This window comes from Rhipicephalus microplus, chromosome 9 (genome assembly GCF_043290135.1).
Source record: "Rhipicephalus microplus isolate Deutch F79 chromosome 9, USDA_Rmic, whole genome shotgun sequence".
Taxonomy (NCBI): Eukaryota; Metazoa; Arthropoda; class Arachnida; order Ixodida; family Ixodidae; genus Rhipicephalus; species Rhipicephalus microplus.
This window is the reverse complement of record NC_134708.1, coordinates 65328027-65348533: the sequence shown is the minus strand read 5'-3', so window position 1 is coordinate 65348533 and position 20507 is coordinate 65328027. Positions and strand designations below refer to the sequence as shown.

The following is a 20507-nucleotide window of genomic DNA, read 5'->3' as shown; positions in this document are numbered from 1 at the left end:
CCCCCCCCCCCCCCAAAAAAAAAAAAAATAAAAGAATAACAAGAACGGAAATGCGTATGAAAAGACAGATTACCTCCGAATTCCCGCTAACAAGTTCCACCAATCTTTAGTTATGTTCCTGCGGGTGTTTGAATGTGTGCGTGTAAACTAAAGCATTCAGGGGGCTGGGAACCCCTTCTCCATTGAAATATAGGATTTTGCGAGGTACGCCAATGTTGCATGTACACCACAGGAAACCCTGTTAATGACCCAAGATGGCCACAGTTCAACGTGCCGTAGAGCTTTGAATCACCACGCTTGACCTCGAGAAGACACTTGGTAAGCGAGAAAGTACGCGCAAAAAGAAAAACAAACAAACAAACAAACAAACAAACAAACAAACAAACAAACAAACAAACAAACGGGTGGTGGCTCTAACTTCCAATCACCGCACCATGCAGGGATCGTGACGTTATCAATATATAAAGCGTCCGAAGGGCCTCCGTATAGTTCCTCATCCGTATAAATTAGTGTCCTCATAAGAAGCCTGATGCCTAGCATTTCCAGTTTAAAAAAAAAATCGATATGCTAATGCCGCCAAAATAAAGGAGAAAAAATATTCTCTGAAATGATGGGCCTCAAGAGCGAAAAACAAAACCTTGGTTTTACTTTTCCTCCTCTGTTAATTAACATATGCCGGTGAAATTAACATTACAACGTTCAGGGTAGATTTTATCAATTTAAAGCGATTCATTGTTTGACGTTAGTGTGTATGTAGTGCGTGGACGCCTCGTTTTCAAAACGCTATGGTGGTGGGCCCGTTATAAGCGTGATTCAACATTGTTGATGGTGAAATACTGGTCTCTTGTAGTTTCCAAGCGACTTCGTACTCCATGTGGCCATTATTGTTGGGGGACAAAAAGAGGTCCCAAAACGCGCGACCCTTTTAATAACGTAAACAACAACTTCAGTTATAGTCATGCCTCGCAATGTGATACGCAAGGCACAAGGCGTCTTTCGCATAGACACTTCAGCTGTTTGCCCATAATGCAATCTCTGGAAGCGACTGCAATTGCTGCAGTACATATAAATGCCCCCCCCCACCCCCCACCATACCGCGTGATGCAGTTTCTTGCGCAGCAATGCAAAAACAATGTATAGCAGTATTCCCGCGTGAACGTAACTCCGTGTGTCCCCCTCTGTCATCTCCGTTGGATTAGACGACATCGTTTCTGGGGTAATCACGTTCATCTCTTGTTTGCCATCGTTCGTACGCATTGCATTGCCGCATCCTTTGTCCGGGGAAGTCCAGAAACACGAAAAAAACGGAGGTTCCATCGTCCGTACGTTCATGACTGACGCGATAAAGAATGTATATGGTTATGCACTTCGCGACCGGAAGACTATGCAGCGGTGCAATTACGGCAGCGTGCAGTGGAGGGTCGGTCGCGTCACGACAGCGCGACGAACAAAGAAAAAAAAGAACCAGGAAACAAAAAGAGCGTCTTGTCACAATAGCGCACCTACTCTCCTTGATCACCGGGTAAGGAACGCGTTCGCGGGATAGAAAAGCAAATGACTGCATGCACGCGCGACTAAGTAAACGAACAATCGCAAACGAATACACGATGTCATCTGCATATCGGTACTGCCTAACGTGTGCAAGGCCATATGTTTTTTTTTTCTTGAGTGAGCAAATGTGCTATGTCTTGAGACGTGTGTGTACTGGATGCGAGTTTCGCCTTATTCTTCCCTGTTTGGCTTTATGACGGTACGTGGCGTATACGTGACGTCACACACGGTGAATATTACACATTGATGCGGAATGATTCTGGTAGGGGTCGAAGCACTATAGAATAACCGAGTGGCCAAAATTCAGAAAGTTCAGTATCGCAATATAGGTCGCCTGTTAGCTCAGAGATTGATGACTTTTTTTGTTTTTTTCGCGCAACTCACACACGCATCAGAAAGAAATAGACATCACGGGTGCAATGGTGTTTGTTTCTTTCTGCTGCAAGTGTGTGTTGCGCAAAAAGGTGATAAATCAGTACCAAGTAACCCAATTTGAGCTCAAAGAAATCGATCGTCACCGTTTACAATCAACACAATATGAACCTACTGAACTTCCTCCTATGGTATAAAAGTACGTTTTTCGGGCTAAGCAAAGCTTATTAGCTGATGCAGCTGATATGACTATATTTATGGAAAAAATACCGTAGAGGATAAACAGATGTGGCGGAAGGAAGTGCTTGGTTCACCTTGAAACTCAATTTGTAAGCTCTAACATGCGGAAAAGGGAAACGCTAGTGAAATACACTGCGGCATAATAATGATAACTAATGCTAATGTCAAAACGAATTATAAACTGCAAGGTTGTTTAATTTTGAAGAAAAAAAAAAGATATCTGCTATGAAGCCATTACGAACTTTACAAAGCGCATTACACTATCACTAACCAATTTTAGTTCGCTGTTTGCCAGTGTAGACCAGATATGGCTATCACAAAGTTGACAGTTATTGCTTAGAAAAATTCGTTCCGATTTTCTCACTTTTCTCTTAAAATCTCAAATTTTCGCCATATTATAGTATTACCTGAGGACACCTTTTTTCACAATCTAAGAGCAGCGACCTTTCTTTCATACATGTGAGGCACGCTGTCTCTCTTTTCGTAACACTAACTTTTCTAAAGCGAGTCCATGCCATGTGACTCTCTGAAGAGGGTGCTACACATGTTGCTCACAAACGTAAAAAGATATCAGGACATTTTTTTTTTCATTTTACAGTTTAAAGTGTACCATGTACTGTCGGCCATAAGAGTTTCCTAAAATTAACAAGAGAGGAACTCTGGCGCTGCGATCGTTCAGCGACCATGGGAATGGTGTGTAGCAGAAAAATTTGCCTAGTCTTTCTGCTTTCGAACTTCGAACGCGCTAGTGCTTTCGTTTGTTGCAGTGTTTTGGTTTTGTTTTGAACAAAAGAACAAGCCGTTTTGTTGTACTTCACGAACCGATTCGAATAGGTGAGCCAAGAAGGTTAAGTTGGTGAAGCGTAACATCTGGACACTTGCCAATCGTAGTCTCGTGACAAAGCAGCCCGAAGCCACGCGAAGTAAAATGGAGGCGAAAGTAGAGAGATTAGACGAATCTGTGTACTGTACGCATCGTTTCCATGCTCACTGAAGCGCCGTGCGTCACAGCTTCCATAGACACTAGCGCAATAGTTCCCTCAAGTGTATTTATAGGAAACTTTATGCTGTCGGAAGCACAAAATAAACGGCGTTAACCTAACTATGCTTTCTCGCACTGAGTTCCAAAATTATTAGGTGTGTTTTCATACTCTGTCACTTCCAGATGACCGAAAGAAAAGAAAATCATATCTGAGGCCATCGCCCAACTGGCACAAATGTTTTGGACAGACACACACGGGACAAGAATTTCCTGTCACCGCTTTCTGAGGCTGTGTGTTTGTTAATGTTTTCAGCTGAGCCTTTGTTTCTTCTAGGGAGAACGACGCGAAGTGTATTGCGACGGGAATACTTGCTATTCTCCGTGTGACGCACTCTGTTAGCCGTCGCTATCTGGGTATGAATTATTTATGAACTGACCACCACCGACTGACGGTATAGACGCATCCAATGTATATGCCGGCGTCCAGCCAAGGCGGTAGTGCTTTTTTGTTTTATTTTTTCTTTCACACTTCCGGAAGAAGAGGGCCTTTTGCTTTAACGGTGCAGCTGGTGTTGTGGGTGGTCATGTACGACAGTGAGTGTAATGCATTCAGACAGGCAAGCCTTCGACTTCGCGAAACACGCTGCCAGCGAAAAATCGAAGGCGGCAAAGGAAAATGGGAAAGGCAGATATCACACTGGTGCTGTAAATAATGCAAACAAAGAACTTAATCTAGCATGCTTAGAATGGCAGCGACACTGATCAATGAGGTGACTCTCAAGCGATAAATAGTACTCGAAGCATTTGATTACTCTATCATGTCGACCGATCAAATTTTCGATGGCACATGACCTTACCATTAATCATCATCATCCTCTTCATCAGCCTGACCACGCCCATTTTAGGGCACATCTATGCCCCATCTTTTACAAGTGAACCCGGTCCTGTGCTTTACACGGCCACGTTATCTCCGCAGCCTTCTCAATATTGTGTGCCCGTCTGGCCATTTGTTTCTCCCACATGCGTTTACCTTCTCGGAGTCAAGTCTGTTATACTCTTCATGACCAGTGATTTCGTCGCCTGCGCTCGACATGCCTCGTCATGGCCATTCCTTCTTCTGACTTCGACTAAACTATCTGTGGTGTGGCATCTGCACAAGTGGCGCCAATGTGTGCCTGTCAAGAGGTTAAACCTGCTACATCCTGCTTTTGGGGGCAAAAATCTCATAGTTTGCGCTAAACGTGCGCCAAGACATTGTTTTGCGTGATGTTTCGGAGAAAAATAACTTGGCGGGCGCTGGATAGGTATATTTTCGTAACGACCCCAACTTCTTCTTGTCATGGGTAATAATAGACAAGTGAGTGCTGTGTAGAATAGAATAGTTCTTTATCATAGTAAATATAACGTATATGGTAAATGTTGCAACTGCAGATTGCAGCATCTGAGGTTTCAGGTAGAATCATTAATTTTCAATATGAATCGAATTCTGAGGAAGCTTGAAGTGGTGTGTGGTCACGGGCCTTGTCATTGCCCGTAGAAAAGCGAGGGGTGGTGACCTAATTTTGACGTTTAGGAGTATGTGAATTAAAGTGCATGCACGTGTGTAGAAATTGATACCGTTCAAGACAGGGTGCTATTTCTTCTGCTTAAAAAACATGCATTTGCATTAAAAATGTATGAAAGGTAACAGCTCAATAAGATTATTACGCTGATTCATTGCGTGTGTATAGCTGCTCCAGAAGCTGCGCCGAAAGAGCTTTGGTCGATCACACCAGTGAAATGTCCCTAACACCCATTTATTCCCTGAAGCACTGCTGTAAGTTGTTTATTTATTGCAAGCATTGTTTACCCTGTAGGCTTTTCTGGCAATAAGTGAGATGGCGACGAAGGGACCTCTGGCTAATATTAGGAAAATGCGGACAGAAAGTTTCACGCCTAGAAAAAATACAGCGCTACAAAGTACACTTCCGTAATCAATCTTGCAACAAAGCTTATGTGCAGTCAATCATGAAGACGAGAGTGTGCAAAAACAAAGTACACCAGCAAAGCATATGCAGAAAGCAGTTGTAAAAAAAAAATTGTCCATATAATTATCCCAAAAAAACGTAAGAAAGGAAAACAAAAAAAAAAAACTATATTTACAGAAGGTATTTGGGACGGAAATCAACTATGCCATTGTATATACAATTACATATATATTATATACATTTTACTTGAGGGTCAAAACTAACATTTTTATTTTGCATGGCTCGCTTCAACTCATAAGGCTTAGGAGAGGTGTGAATGGAATCGTTAACCAAACGTTTGCCCGAGCAGTGCAGTTAGCCGCAACAGAGGAGCCATATTTCTCTAAACAAAAGAACGAACTATAGTCCCGCCCAGCGTAGTCTCTTGCGTCAATATTTTGCTTCCCTTCCCCGTTGTTTAATTTCTAGATTTGTGTTGTAACTGCGTTCGTGCGGCCGCTTGTGTTCTGACGCCGCCGCAGTTGCTCTCTCTTGTCGTGACCTCATTCCTCACCGCAACGGGGAATAATAAATAAATAACTCGCGCAGCGCCCTTCCCTTCCCACCCTCCTCTTTTTTGTGGATCGCATGCTACAAGTCTTGTCGGTAGCGTAACGCACACGCATACACTACAGCTAGAGTGCTCTCGTACATCGACCAAAGGAAAAAAAAAAAGGGGGGGGGGGGGGGGTACAAGACTGGGGTTGTTTGGGCGATCGACCTTGTTTAATATTGCGGCGTGCAGAATGCACTCACAACAGGGACGAAAATGCCGGACTTTGACCCCGCATTGTGATGTTACGTAGCGGAGGAGATCACTCGCGTCCGTTTGCCAGCCAGAAAGAGCGGTGTTGTGTTGATCTTAGATACATCAGGATACACACATATATATATATATATATATATATATATATATATATATATATATATATATATATATATATATATATATATAGTCCCGCCCAGCGTAGTATATATATATATATATATATATATATATTGTCTTCCAATCTCAATCAGGCAGGGAGGCGGTGTCGCATTTGCTGAAGGAGCTCCACGAACGGTCAGAGCTGCCGTTCACTTATGGGAATTATTAATGACGTCGGATATCTCGGCTTTTTTATTGCACTACTACGTGCAAAATCCTGGATTGCTTTCACGCTTAAGCACATTAAGAATATATAATTCGCGGTAAGCAGACTCCGGAGATAGTGTGTTAATAGACGATCGCAATGGTGGAAAGGGTGGGGGGAGGCAAGGGGCCCTCGCCTTTTCGGCTCACCTGAGTGGAAGGGGGCGCAAAGTCTGCCCCAGGCATTTACTTAATAAAGAGGCTTCGACAAACTTTCGCCCCTACCCTTCTCTGAAGGGGAATTCTGCGCACACGGAAGAGTGCGTTAGTGAAATGACTTCAAATAATAGCAGGTGTTCTACAAAGCACTTCGCACATGAACAGCACGGTTACCGCGATAAGAAGTAACAGTATCATACATGTGGCTTAAGAAAGGAAGCGGGACAATACAGAGATCACAGTGCAGAGGCGGTGAAGTTGGGGGAATGAAAAAGAGAAGCTGAAGGTCTCGCAAGGAAGTTAGACGTGAACGCTCGAGGGAGCAAGATGTAGACTCGCACGAGAGTACAGTGTTATAGTCGTTCTGAAGAAGGAAATCAGAAACAAATGATAGAGAGAGATAATAAAAGAGGGTAATGTTTACAAACTTGGACAAATGAGGGATGTCGAGACCAGACAAACGCATCTCACTGCTGTCCATGTTAATTCGCTTGCCGTCCTATATTATGAAGGCCCACCAACTAGCTGAGCTTTTTGTCATTCTAGGAGAGAGAGAAAGCTGAAGTACTGCGTAGTATAGACAGAGTGCCATCTGCAGGCGTCTTACCATGTTCACTGAAATCAGACATGTTTTCACTCTGTATAAAGATTACAAAGCGGACTAAAATATCTCAGCAGGGAGGAAAGAAATGCATGACAAAAGTAGAAACAAATATGAGATGTGCCACTGTACTTGATAAAAGTACTTACAGTTAGGGTGTAAGGTAAGTCAAGATTTTCCTGATATGAAATGTTCTATCGTTAGAGCCTTCCGACAAGGCCAATTTCGGGCAGGTGATTGACTAATCACTGTTCGACTCTATTTAAAACGCGTTGTCACTGGGCCTAATACGTTGAACAACATAGAACTCACACATAAGAGAGTCCTTCTCCGAGGACCAAAGGAGTGTATAAAAAACTGCGTATCGCTCAGACCTCTCCACATGAAGCAGCACTAATATTTTGCCTTTTACTAAAGACCACCACGGGGAGCGGCACTTAGTGAATGGGCGACACTGTATTGCTGGTACAACTGCTTTCTGCAAAGCACAGTTGTATGCGTTACACGTTAGGACATATCCCGCCGTAGATTACTTGGTGTACAGGAGGCGTGCAGGCAGTGTATAATGCACGTAAGGGCTGACGCCAGGTTAACGCGAGCAAGGTCGCTGTGCGACCGCGACGCCACCATCTGATTGACTTCTCTATAGGGGTCAACCAGGCCCCTCGACAGCTGACGCCAGCTGTTCGCCTTATACGCACAAGGTGCGCTGACAGCTGTAGCGCAACGCAGTTTCTCATACGCTGCTTCGGTCCCCTGGGAAGGACTCTCTCATGTACCGGTTCTATGTGGTGTACAGTGGGCTCCGTTGTTGCCGCTCTCAAGAACGCGAGATGTCTTGGTTGTCTCCCCGACGCTTATGGCCTGCGTGACACAGTTCCCTCGCAACACTCGCCTTCCTGCTTTTGTGTCGTTACTGACGACGATTGTTTTAGCGGCTGGTTGGCGGGACTTGTCGTACGCCACGTCGCGTAACATTGTCAAGGATACTCTATGGTAACGGATTCAACTGTGACGTCTTGTTCTTCACTATAACGCCTTCTATGAGCAATCGCTCGTTAAGACTGCGTCACGACGCTGCAGATATGACCACTAAAGGTCGTGTCGGCTCTGATCTAAATGTGTGAGTTAAAATTATGCCAATATGACGCCATCTGTAGAAACGAAAATATAAATTCCCTCCAATATGCCTTGGAGGTGTTGGAAATGAAGAATTGCTAGTTATCTAGCATATATAGATCACACACGAACTACGGTGACCAACGATTAGCGTCACAAATTCCAAACATTCTAAACAAACACCCAACTATATTACATTTACAGGAAGACGGAATTTCAGCTATAGGTCGTTTAAAAAAATAACGAAAGAGTTCCTAGTGGATGAAAGCGATGCTTTTCTTGATTGTTGAAATTTGTAGTTATAGATGTTTTTGTATTCGTTGCACTTTGTTCATTATTGTTCTTTGCCTGTTGTTTATTATACTCTAATTTGTCTTGTAGAGCAACTCGATTTTTTAGTCAAGATGTTTCTTGTTAATTTATTTGATAGAAAACATGCATTTGTTTGTATGTGCCACCACTCGAAAAGGACTGTTTATATTTCTATTCTTTTATTCACACTTCTGGCAGTTCCTGTTTGACTATGGTACCCGTGTAAGATAACACTTGATGTTGTAATTTTCTGAGTACTTTACTTGCGGTATGTTTCTGCTTTGCTGCCAGGGTGGCACGACCAAGTCAGGCTTTTACTTAGCCTTTAGTAGTGTCCTCCAAGGCAATCTTGTTCAACTTTGCCTTGAATAAAAGCAAACCAAACCAAACCAAATCTCAGCTATCTCTTATGTTTAGGCTGGCTCACCATCAGCGTAGTTGGGAGGCAGGAACCTCAGGTACCGCAGGTTGGCGCTGCCCCAGTACGGGTTCTGTAGGTTGTTGCAGTAGCCGTCGTACGACCTGAACCGTTGCGCCGAGCATGGTGGCGCGAATCGTCCCGTCTTGTAGGGACACAGAGCTTGCGCCAGGGTGCCGCGCACGTCCACCTTGGTCAGGCCGAAGGTGACGTCCCGCGGAGACAGGCCCAGCTGACGGGCCAGGTTCCTGCTGGCCTGCTCGGTGATGAGCGCCAGCGCCGAGATGTTCTTGGAGATGACCTTGGTCTTTCCCATGGCTCCCAGGAACCACGGAGGCTGACCGGGTCGCATGGCCACCCCGCTCGAAAACAGCGCCGGCTCGGTGATGTTCCATATGTGCTGTTGCCTGAAACAAGAAAGAGGGACATTAGGGAGAACTTCAAAGGGGTGCATAGATCAGCAAAAACTTAAAGGGCGCTGGAATTTCGCTTTCAAGAGCACGACACGATAGCCTAATATGGCCTTGTCTGCATCACTTTAAACAATGAAGCAAAGAAAGGAAACATTGGTCCTATCAAGCATTGCTGCAATGCCTGGCGAAGAAACCTTCACAGACGCGTCGTTGAAGTGCCACACGCACACGGGCAGCCGTACACATTGTTAATGGTGCCCCGACGTAGTGGTCTCGTGGCCAAAGTGCTCGGCTGCTGACCCGCATGTCGCGGGATCCCATCCCGGCTGCGGCGGCTGCATTTTTCGGCGCAGGCGGAAATGCTGCAGGCCCTCGTGCTCAGATTTGGGTGCACGTTACAGAACTCCAGGTGTTCGAAATTTCCGGAGCCCCCCACTATGGCTCTTTCATAATCATACGGTGGTTTTGGAACGCTAAACTGCACATATGAATCAACCCTATTAATCGCGTGGGCAACTTTAAACCATCCAGTCCTTGCGCAAATCGCATGTTTTTACGCCTGCAGCTCTTCCAGGATTCTCATTCCGCTATATTTAACATTTTTATAGAGCTTCTTTTTTTTCGCAAAGCAGTTTGAAGCACTGGCGTGACTTCGTGGTAGATCAACTAGTTGTCACGCAGAAGGCCGACGTCTTATTCTCACTAGGGCTTCAGTTTTTATTACTATTTATTAAAAACAACAGTCCTCCTTGGGATATTTAAACGAAAAAATTTTGGTATGTGTCTGGCTGTCTGCAACACGATTCCGCCACCTGGCTAAAACTTGCTGAACGCCTAGCCATCTTTAACTAGTGGCTGCGTTCCACTTGTGAACATTGTCGATCAGAAGGCAAGCAAAACGCATATTTGAGCAGCGATATCAATACGTAAGTATTAGGTGATGTGTTTCTTTTTGAGACATTATAGATACGTATTTCGAAAGACCATACTGTTATGAGGCTGCGCTGAAAATGCGACGTTGTGCACGAAAGAAGGCTGGCAGAAGACTATCGCATTTCGACGACATTTACAGAGAAACACGCAGAAGACACGTGACCAATTTTTTGTTTGCATATATCTAAACTTTTTACTCATGGATAACGAAAACAGTGGCGTTAACTGAAACTGAAAACAACGCCGTTACGTCACAATACGTGGGAACCCACGCGTGGCGCCTCGAACTTCGGTGACTGCGCATTGATTCGTCACTGGTTACACCGGAAGGCCAGTTGTCAAACAATCACGCGCGCCGCGACACCGGCCACGTCCGAGCAAGAAAGAAGGTCTTCGAACGGGATTTCGCTCTGCGGTAACGTCCGGCTCGGCAACCGAGGGACATCGTGCAGCGGCGTCCTCGCGAAACCTTGACGAGGCTGTTTTTATCTCTTGCGCAACCATGCAATCGCGTAACATTGCAAGCCCACTGACACCTCGCATCTTGTCCTTGTGTCCAGCTATTCGAAACAAGGGCAACATGTACGCATCCCGGTCATGCAGAACATCGCTTCTATTCCAAATTTAAAAACAAAGAGAAGAACAAGAAAAATGTAGGTAGGACTTTACGTGGACATGCCAAATTGAAATGTTTGTTTGTTCCCGTGTACCGATATAAAATAAAGTGAAAACAACGGATAAGTCGTTGACGGTGGTTTCACAAGGTCTTTCTGTTGGCACGCTCACATTCCATCTGTATTGCTTATTTGTTTATTTTTTTTTTTTTTGGTTCACCTGCCGTAAGCAAAAACGTCGAAGCTAGAACGACTGAACGGAAATAAACTTCACAGCCTCGCGAATTGAGAGTTAATCAATATAGGAAATGAAAAAAAAGAAAAAGAGAGAAGGAATTGAACGACCAAGGTTGTGCATCGCTTCAAGAGTCTGCATGGCCGCGTCTCCCCCCCCCCCCCCCCCCCTGCGCCAACTTGCCGGATGTGCCTGTCACATAGATGCGCGGGAAATCAGAAAGCACGCGCTTACTTGTTCGAAACCTGTCGATATTTTTTTTTTGTCCCTTGAATTGCTGTCTACCAGGCGGTAGATGTCTTGTGGTTTTTTCTCATTTTATGTTCATTATGCCACGATCAGCTCGTCATGGTAACGGCGGCCGGGTACATTGCTGTGACAGCGTCGCGACTCGGAGATTTGAAAGCGACGCCATTGAATCCTGTGGTAAGAAAGATGAAAGCCACGTTCATTTGTTGAACGGTGGCATATTTCGCATACTTATGTCATAGACTATCCTATAAATACACTAGAGAGAACTTTGGCGCTAGTGTCTATGGGAGTTGTAGCAACACACGGTGATTCAGAGAGCATGGGAGTGATCGGTGGTACACGAGTTTGTCCTATCTTTCTACTTCCGGCTCCTTTGGCTTCGAGTGACTTGAAGCTGCTTTGTCACGAGAGGACAGTCAGCTAATGTTAAGAATTTGCACTTTACCGCCTTAATCTTTTAGGCTGACTTATTCAAATCGGGTCACGAAGTTCAATAGGTGCCGTTATTTGTTCAAAACAAAACCAAAGCACAGCAATAAACTATGCCACAAATGTGTTTCAAGCCCGCAAGCACGAAGGCTAGGTAAATTTGTGTACTACCCATCATTCCTACGGTCGTTGAAGGATCGCAGTGCTAAAGTCGTCTATAGATAATTTCAGGAAACTCTATGACTTACATAACGAGCGGCGCAATGGTGCAAGGTGGACAAACTCCAGTGTTGCACTATACGTTTTTTTTATAAATTGATGCGGAAAATTAGTTGAAAACTCACACAATGCTACGTGAAGAATCGCTTTTCAAACGCATTTCATTTGTGTGGCGTGAAGTCCATCAAATCTATATTTTCTACACCTACTACCAAAACGACGCGATGTAATGCGCACACAAAATCAAGTAGGTGATCAGTATAGGGCGACCACGAATTTACGTCTCCATGGCAAAGGCAGATGTAACTTGAGTATACTCAAGTATATATTGTCGCGGAATCTGTAAACACAGTACTGTGTACCCTGTGTTAAGCTGCAATGACACTAGGATATTACGGAGTAGTGAGGTAGAATAGGCTCATTGTTATTGGCATGTGCAGAGCCCCTAAATCTACGTCAAGTAGGTCAATGAAATGTTCGAATAAAATTTTCGATTCTGCGGAGATGCATTGGTGATTTACGGGTAGTACCTGTAAGGTGACCATCTTTTCGGTATATATGTGCGAGAATAGTTTCTCGTAATTTGTTTTAATATTATTTTTTGCGTATGCGCAGAATGATGATGTGCCTTCGTAATCTGAATCTATTTCCTGGATCAAGACAGATAGACTATGTTTCTCAATTGGATATATGCATTAATTGGCATTCATATTTACCGACGCCAACACCATTTCAGGAAAAGCCCCGCATTATTTGCGATTATCACGGTTTCGAACTTGGGGATTAATACTCAAGCATGCATTTTGAAATCACAATGCTTCTGTGAATTCGTGCAATCGAATTCACGACTTTGGCAGTTGTAAAAAGTCGACGCCGCGGATTCGTCACCACTGGCCACGTGTGATATTTCAAATTTCGGAGATTCCCACGAATAATTAAAGATCCGCAATCAGACAGCGTAAGAACATAGTATGAGGCTTGATTGATTCATATGTGGGGTTTGCCGTCCCAAAACCACCATATGATTACGAGAGACGCCGTAGTGGAGGGCTCCGGAAATTTCGACCACCTGGAGCTCTTTAACGTGCACCCAAATCTGAGCACACGGGCCTACAGCATTTCCGCCTCCATCGGAAATGCAGCCGCCGCAGCCGCGATTAGATCCCGCGACCTGCGGGTCAGCAGCCGAGTGCCTTAGCCACTAGACCATCGCGGCGGGGCATTGTATGAGGCTTGAAAAGAAACAACGTTTGGGCATGCTGATTGTTATCGTTCTTCATAAACCGTTCTTCCATGTGGCAGGCACTATGTGGGCCAGACTGGCGGATACATCAACGTCCGCCTGCAGGAGCGTAACAACATAGTCGGGAACAGTGCCATTGACGGACACCTTGCCGATCATTGGAAGAAGTGTGACATGAGACCACAGCACGTTCCATTGCCCAATCAGACAGATGCACTGTATCGGCACCGGAAAAAAAAACAGCTAGAGAATTTGTTGAGGTGGCAGCGATAGCGAGGACACGTAACATATGCGTCAGTATCTCGTCTATCCTGTTATCTGGTAAAAAGGATGAATTCTCCGCATGAACACGAGTTCAATATTTTGTTTTTTTTCTTTTATTATCTTTTATTCAGCTTCAATTGGTGCTTATATACGCTCTGATTCTGCAATAACTCTTCAGATGATAGGGAGTGCTTGTCCCGGTCTCTTTATGCCCCTTCCTCTTATTTGCGCTCTGGTTTACGAAGAAGCATACTATCAGGCACTTAGCCCATCACGAATGCCAAAGGTGGCTGTTTCAGTCTACTAGTAAAGTTTGTCGCCAAGTGACAAAGAACTGCAACAGGTGGTGATAAACAATCTAGAGTCACAAATACGACGTCTCAAAAACGTAATCTTTCAATATTAATATCGAAAGGCAGTGGAAGGTTGCCAAGTGTAACCCGGCGCCTGATGTCCATGCACAGATCCTGGATTAGCCGAACAAGATGGCGGAGACCTACCCTGGGTAGACATCTCGGCTTCTTGCGTCAACTTTTTCTCCCTTCCTGGCATCAATAATGTTTAGCCCTTCCTATATACTTGCCAGGGCAGAGCAGGTACCGGTGTCAGAATTGCAGCCATTTGTCACAGAACGAGCGCTAAAAAAGAGCGCGCCGCCAAATCCTTGCGACAACGGGCGGCAGAAACGCCGCGAGGTAAAAAGAAAAAAAAAAGAAAGCAAACATCCAGGGCTCCCGGGCGCGCGCTCTCCCCGCAGAAGCACGGCTTCGCAGACGATCCTCCTCACCCCACATCGGCGGCCCAGCAAGGCCGCGATTTTTCTAGAACGAAGGAGGCGGGGTCAGACCGAGTGAATCATCCTCCGGAGAGGGCAGTCGAACCGTCTTGTGCCTCTCCCCAGCCTTCGCTGCGCATCGCGCCGACGAAAGGAGGAGAACGTTCTGGAAGGTGGCGCGGAAAGTATTTAATCGAGCGGCCGAGACGAGAAATCAGGAGAAGACGGAAAGTTAGCGCCGGAGCGCGTAGGAATTCCGCCGTGTAGTCGGCGAAGGTTCTGCCCGTAGTGACAGAACAGGAGGAGACGGAAGTGAGCGCCAGAGTGCGTAGAGATTCCGCCGTGTAGTCGGCGAAGTTTTGGTCCGTAGGGACGGCTCGAGCTACAGGCAAGAGCGTGGGTTTACCGCTATCGAGCGAAGACGCGGGCAACAGCTGCGTGTGGGAAGCCGACGGATTTCCGGCGAAGAAGCTTGAAGCTTGGAGAGTGGCCAATTGAGGACGCGAGGTTTCCTGGAAGAGAAACTTCGAGAGCTACGGAACGACAACAACGCTGGACTTTGAGTGAGTGATTCTCGGAAGAGTATCATTCAGACTTTTGTTCCAAGGACTTTGGACTGAATAGGTTTTCTATCGCTTTAGTCCTTAAGTGTCTTGGTTGTTCAATGCATGCGACTGCATTGTAGTGCGTATTGTTGTCCGTGTCCGTTGTTTCAAGTGTGGCTGATTGTATTGTGTAGTACGTTGATTGATTGGTTTGATTGGTGACATATTGTATGTAACTAGTGTGGAGTGTGCATTTTTGTGTATTATTTTCGATCTGCCATTATTGAGAATATAATTTGTTTGTTTATCAACTCTCGGCTCTGACTTGTTCTTTGGGCCACAGCCGGCGTCCGCTGGCGCACCAAAAAGGACCACTTCAAAATTGTCCACGCTTTCGTGGTGCGGTTCGGGGGGCCGATACTTCGGCTCTTGGAATTAGCCCGGCGATTGCCTCCCTAATAAACGGGACAGGTGTGGCAATTAATCTGGCGTCCGCGATACAGGACCTTTTGGTGCACAGTGTGTCCAAAGTAGTGAGAAAGAGCCTCGAGTTGTTGATAGTGCTATCGGAACGATTTTGTGTGTTGTTCAGTGTTCTCGTTAACGAGTGCAGGGGAGTGTTCCGATAGACTGATTTAGGCAGATACTTTTTGCACGCGGCAAGGTTTTATTTGCGAGTTGCGAGACACAATGGATCTCGAAAAGTTAGTTGCTCTTGGTGAAAAGATGGGTCTTTCTGGCGCCGAACTACGGAAGTGGGTCACCCAGAAGGAAAAAGAAGAAAAAGAGAGAGCCAAAGAAGAAAAAGCAGCCGAGCTGGAAAAAGAGAGGTTGGCGGTCGAAAGAGCCAAAGCGGAGAAAGAAGCTGAGGTGGAGAGAGAGAGGTTGGCGGCAGAGAGGGCCAAGGAAGAAAAGGCAGCTGAGTTGGAGAGAGAAAGGCTGGCCGCTGAAAGGGCGAGAGAAGAAAGAGAAGCAAAGGAGCGACAGCTGAAAGAAGAAAGAGAGGCAAAAGAGCGACAGCTGAAGGAAGAAAGAGAGCAGCAATTGAAGTTGGAGCTGGAGAGAGAAAAGTTGGCAGCCGAAAGGGCGAGAGAAGAAAGAGAAGCGGAGATGGCTGAAAGGGAACGGCAGCGGCAGCACGAGATGGAACTCGAGCGGCTCCGTTTGCAACAGCGAAGCGAAACTCCCGTCCAAGCTAGAGTTGAAAGCAGCGAACGGGAAGATCACGGCTTCCGCTTGAACCCAAGCAAGCTGCTCGTAGCGTTTGATGAAAGGAAGGACGACCTTGACGCGTACCTTCACCGATTTGAGACGATTGCGAAGAACCAGAATTGGCCGGAACATCAATGGGCAACTGCTCTGAGTACTTGCTTGAGTGGTGAAGCGCTCAGTGTGTACGGTAGGCTGACGCCGACCGATGCAGCCAACTATGCTAAGGTGAAAGCTGCTTTGCTGAAGCGATTTAGATTTACTGTGGAAGGATTCCGGGACAGATTTCGGACAGGAAAGCCAGCTGACGGTGAGACGGCTACGCAGTATGCCGCCCGACTCTGCCATTATTTCGACAGATGGATTGAACTTTCAGGGACAGCGCAGGAGTACGATGAGCTTAGAGAGCTGCTAATTAGAGAACAATTTCTTACTAGTTGCCACCCAAGCCTGTCACTGTACTTAAAAGAGGGGAAGGCTGACTCACTTGAAGACATGCTTGAATTGGCTGATCAATTCTTGGAAGCGCAAGGTGGCACTAATTTGGCCAAGGTAAAGAAGGAGTGCCCCGATGATTCGAAGAAATTGGCTCCCGAAGAAAAGAAGCGTGCACCAGAGAGCATTCCGCGATGTTTTCTGTGCAACCGAGTGGGTCATCGCGCAAAAAACTGTCGAACGATCTTCACGAGCCCTACGACAGTAAAATGTTTTAAGTGTGGTCAGACTGGGCACAAAGCAGATGCTTGTCGGAACGGAGTGAGTCAAACTCACCAGGTATCCTGTGTTCAAGCGGCACCGAAATCTGATAATAATGCCGTCACTGATGGATTCGTAGAGTTGAAGAATGGGGAGAAAATTCCTATTGTGGGTGCTGTAATGTCAAAACAGCCAACCGGTGTTACGAAAGGAATGCCAACGCTGCCTGGAAAAGTTGCGGACAAAAAGATTACGGTGTTAAGAGATACCGGCAGCTCCACTGTTATCGTGCGGAGAGATTTGGTACGGGAAAGCGAGTTAACCGGCAAAACGAAACCGGTTTGCTTAATTGACCGTACAGTTCGGATGCTTCCCGAAGCAGAATTTGAAGTTGAAACCCCGTACTTCAGCGGGAAGGTTACTGCTTTATGCATGACGACCCCACTGTATGACCTTGTCATCGGAAACATCGACGGGGCGCGAGGGCCAAGTGATCCGGAATGTTTGGGAGAAGACCCGAAGATAGAGCCCTCGCCAACACAGCGGCCGCGAGATACAGTGGAGGAGCATCCCGTGACGGATCTCACTAGAGCACAAGGTGAAGCTGCGGCGCAAGAGACAGCGAAGGAGAAGACGATCGTGTTGAATGAGTTCACGGGCCGAGCAACTGGACTTACGTCGGCACGACCTCAACGAACCGACAGTGTAAAGGAGACGGAGTTGGCCAGCCGAGCAAAAAGTAGAGGCATGATCAAGCGGGTAAATAAACAGACAGGACCCGTCGAATGTAATGACGCGTTAACGGTGTCGGAAGAGACAACGATGGCTGAGACGACGCCTCAGATATCGTCGTTGGAAAGGGCTCGCCGAAAAAGAACGTGGAAGCACAAGAAGAGATCGAGCGAGCACCGCAAGAAAGGACGCAAGCGCAGCTCGAAACACACAGGATAGGTGCTGAGGTGGAATCAGATTGTGTTTGGCAGGGCTGAGTGACATATGTTGTGTTAATGTTCTTGTTATCCTGTGTCTCAAGTGTATGTCGAGTGAGTCAGTGTTCTGTGCGATGGTGCGATGTATAGTGTTGTATAATTGTTGTATAGACAGAACTTTGTACGTTTGTATTGTTTAGAATGTGTGATGAAGTGTTGTAGGCATGTACCTGTGGCTATATTTCATGTGTTGTGGAATTGAACTACAATGTACGATTGTATTGAGTGATATATTGTGAATGTGAAGTGTCATGAGCGACGGATTGTGTTACAGTCTGTGAGAATGTGTGGTGACTGTTCGCGCTCGTTTGTGTGGTTTTGAATATTATGAGATAATATTCTTAAAGTGGGGGGCAGTGTCACAGAACGAGCGCTAAAAAAGAGCGCGCTGCCAAATCCTTGCGACAACGGGCGGCAGAAACGCCGCGAGGTAAAAAGAAAAAAAAAAGAAAGCAAACATCCAGGGCTCCCGGGCGCGCGCTCTCCCCGCAGAAGCACGGCTTCGCAGACGATCCTCCTCACCCCACATCGGCGGCCCAGCAAGGCCGCGATTTTTCTAGAACGAAGGAGGCGGGGTCAGACCGAGTGAATCATCCTCCGGAGAGGGCAGTCGAACCGTCTTGTGCCTCTCCCCAGCCTTCGCTGCGCATCGCGCCGACGAAAGGAGGAGAACGTTCTGGAAGGTGGCGCGGAAAGTATTTAATCGAGCGGCCGAGACGAGAAATCAGGAGAAGACGGAAAGTTAGCGCCGGAGCGCGTAGGAATTCCGCCGTGTAGTCGGCGAAGGTTCTGCCCGTAGTGACAGAACAGGAGGAGACGGAAGTGAGCGCCAGAGTGCGTAGAGATTCCGCCGTGTAGTCGGCGAAGATTTGGTCCGTAGGGACGGCTCGAACTACAGGCAAGAGCGTGGGTTTACCGCTATCGAGCGAAGACGCGGGCAACAGCTGCGTGTGGGAAGCCGACGGATTTCCGGCGAAGAAGCTTGAAGCTTGGAGAGTGGCCAATTGAGGACGCGAGGTTTCCTGGAAGAGAAACTTCGAGAGCTACGGAACGACAACAACGCTGGACTTTGAGTGAGTGATTCTCGGAAGAGTATCATTGAGACTTTTGTTCCAAGGACTTTGGACTGAATAGGTTTTCTATCGCTTTAGTCCTTAAGTGTCTTGGTTGTTCAATGCATGCGACTGCATTGTAGTGCGTATTGTTGTCCGTGTCCGTTGTTTCAAGTGTGGCTGATTGTATTGTGTAGTACGTTGATTGATTGGTTTGATTGGTGACATATTGTATGTAACTAGTGTGGAGTGTGCATTTTTGTGTATTATTTTCGATCTGCCATTATTGAGAATATAATTTGTTTGTTTATCAACTCTCGGCTCTGACTTGTTCTTTGGGCCACAGCCGGCGTCCGCTGGCGCACCAAAAAGGACCACTTCAAAATTGTCCACGCTTTCGTGGTGCGGTTCGGGGGGCCGATACTTCGGCTCTTGGAATTAGCCCGGCGATTGCCTCCCTAATAAACGGGACAGGTGTGACACCATTTAAGAACCCATTAATCAACATATCTTTTTATATGTAGCCGAGCCTGATTCATTACGCACAGAGGCTGGTGGAGAGAATTTCTGCTCAGTGAATTTCCGGGATCGCGCTTGTGTTCCACGTGAGTGCAAACACTAATTGCTCGTATACGCTTCTACACTTACCCTGTACCAGTCGAACAAGGCACATCGAACCGAGAACCTGGTGGCGTCGCATGTCACGGACGACTTGTGGCAGTTAGGCAAATCGAAAGATTAAGCGGAGTGGTTATAATAGCCATACAGCAGGGGCGCCACCGTGTAATGATAGGTGTATCCGCCTAATAAATTGTGAGCGCCGCCCGCGCAGGTCTTGATTAATGAAGCTAGCAGTGAGCCCACGTGCTCGGTTATCTGTCTGCGCATATATCAAATACGAACTCGCTAGTTTTTGTACGATAGCTATCGCGCGTGTCTACTGATCCGTCTTCATCGGTTCCAGTGCCAGCCCAGGTTATACGCTGGACGTCCGTGGCCATGTATGCTTTATGAAAGACTTCACGATGACTTTCTCACCGTATCACGCTTCTACAATAGTATACGCAGAGTTTCTCTAACTTGAGCATGTGCTCGATCGACCCAAGCTTACAACTTCGTTAGCGGGGCTCTCACGACGCAATCAAACTTCGCTGTGTAGCATGTGGTTGCACGTGGCATTTAGGAGTGCGTATTCGTGTCTCGTTACAATGGCCAGCAGTGCGGCATGCAACATTTTGCGCCCGCGAGGAGAGACGCTTGAGCAGAGTATATGACCCTGCCCATCATACCGATCTCAACGATGTGCTGTGGAAGTCAAGCTCTGCCACGTGGATTCACGACAACTTACAGAAATTAAGATCCTGGGACCTTAGCCGGTGGTCTCGCACGCGCCACGAAAGATTTCCTGTGCCTCTTACGGACCACCGGACTCTACCAGCGCTTGTGAAAGAACAGCGTGTTACCGTGCTGTGTAGTCTCGAGCTGACTATTTATCTACCCCCTTCTTACTCTTCTTCTATTCTATCTCTTTCCTTTCTAGCATTCCCATTTTATACCACGCCAAGCTTAGGGTAGCTAACGAAGCCAAGATTGGTTAACTTCCCTGCTTTACCTCTCCATTTCTCTATTTCTCTCCATTCATATCGTCTCTCCATTTCGCGTAAGAAGGTTTAAGCTATCGTATGGAAAGCGAGGCAACCTTCTGGATCAAACTGTGACGACTTTTCGTGGAGGCGAAATGCCGGAG

General features: G+C 46.5%; 2 protein-coding genes across 3 annotated transcripts in view; one reads left to right on the top strand and one right to left on the bottom strand.

Moving 5' to 3' along the window:
• The window catches only part of LOC142771850 (major facilitator superfamily domain-containing protein 4A-like), a 421560-nt gene that overhangs the window by 161594 nt on the left and 239459 nt on the right, over positions 1-20507 (top strand). The gene's annotated exons all lie outside the window — the stretch shown is intronic.
• The window catches only part of LOC142771849 (uncharacterized), a 145144-nt gene that overhangs the window by 39194 nt on the left and 85443 nt on the right, over positions 1-20507 (bottom strand). For both annotated transcript variants that reach the window (XM_075873755.1, XM_075873756.1), the window contains exon 2: positions 8902-9299. In XM_075873755.1, the coding sequence (XP_075729870.1) occupies positions 8902-9299 (398 nt within the window). The remainder of the gene's footprint in view (positions 1-8901; positions 9300-20507) is intronic.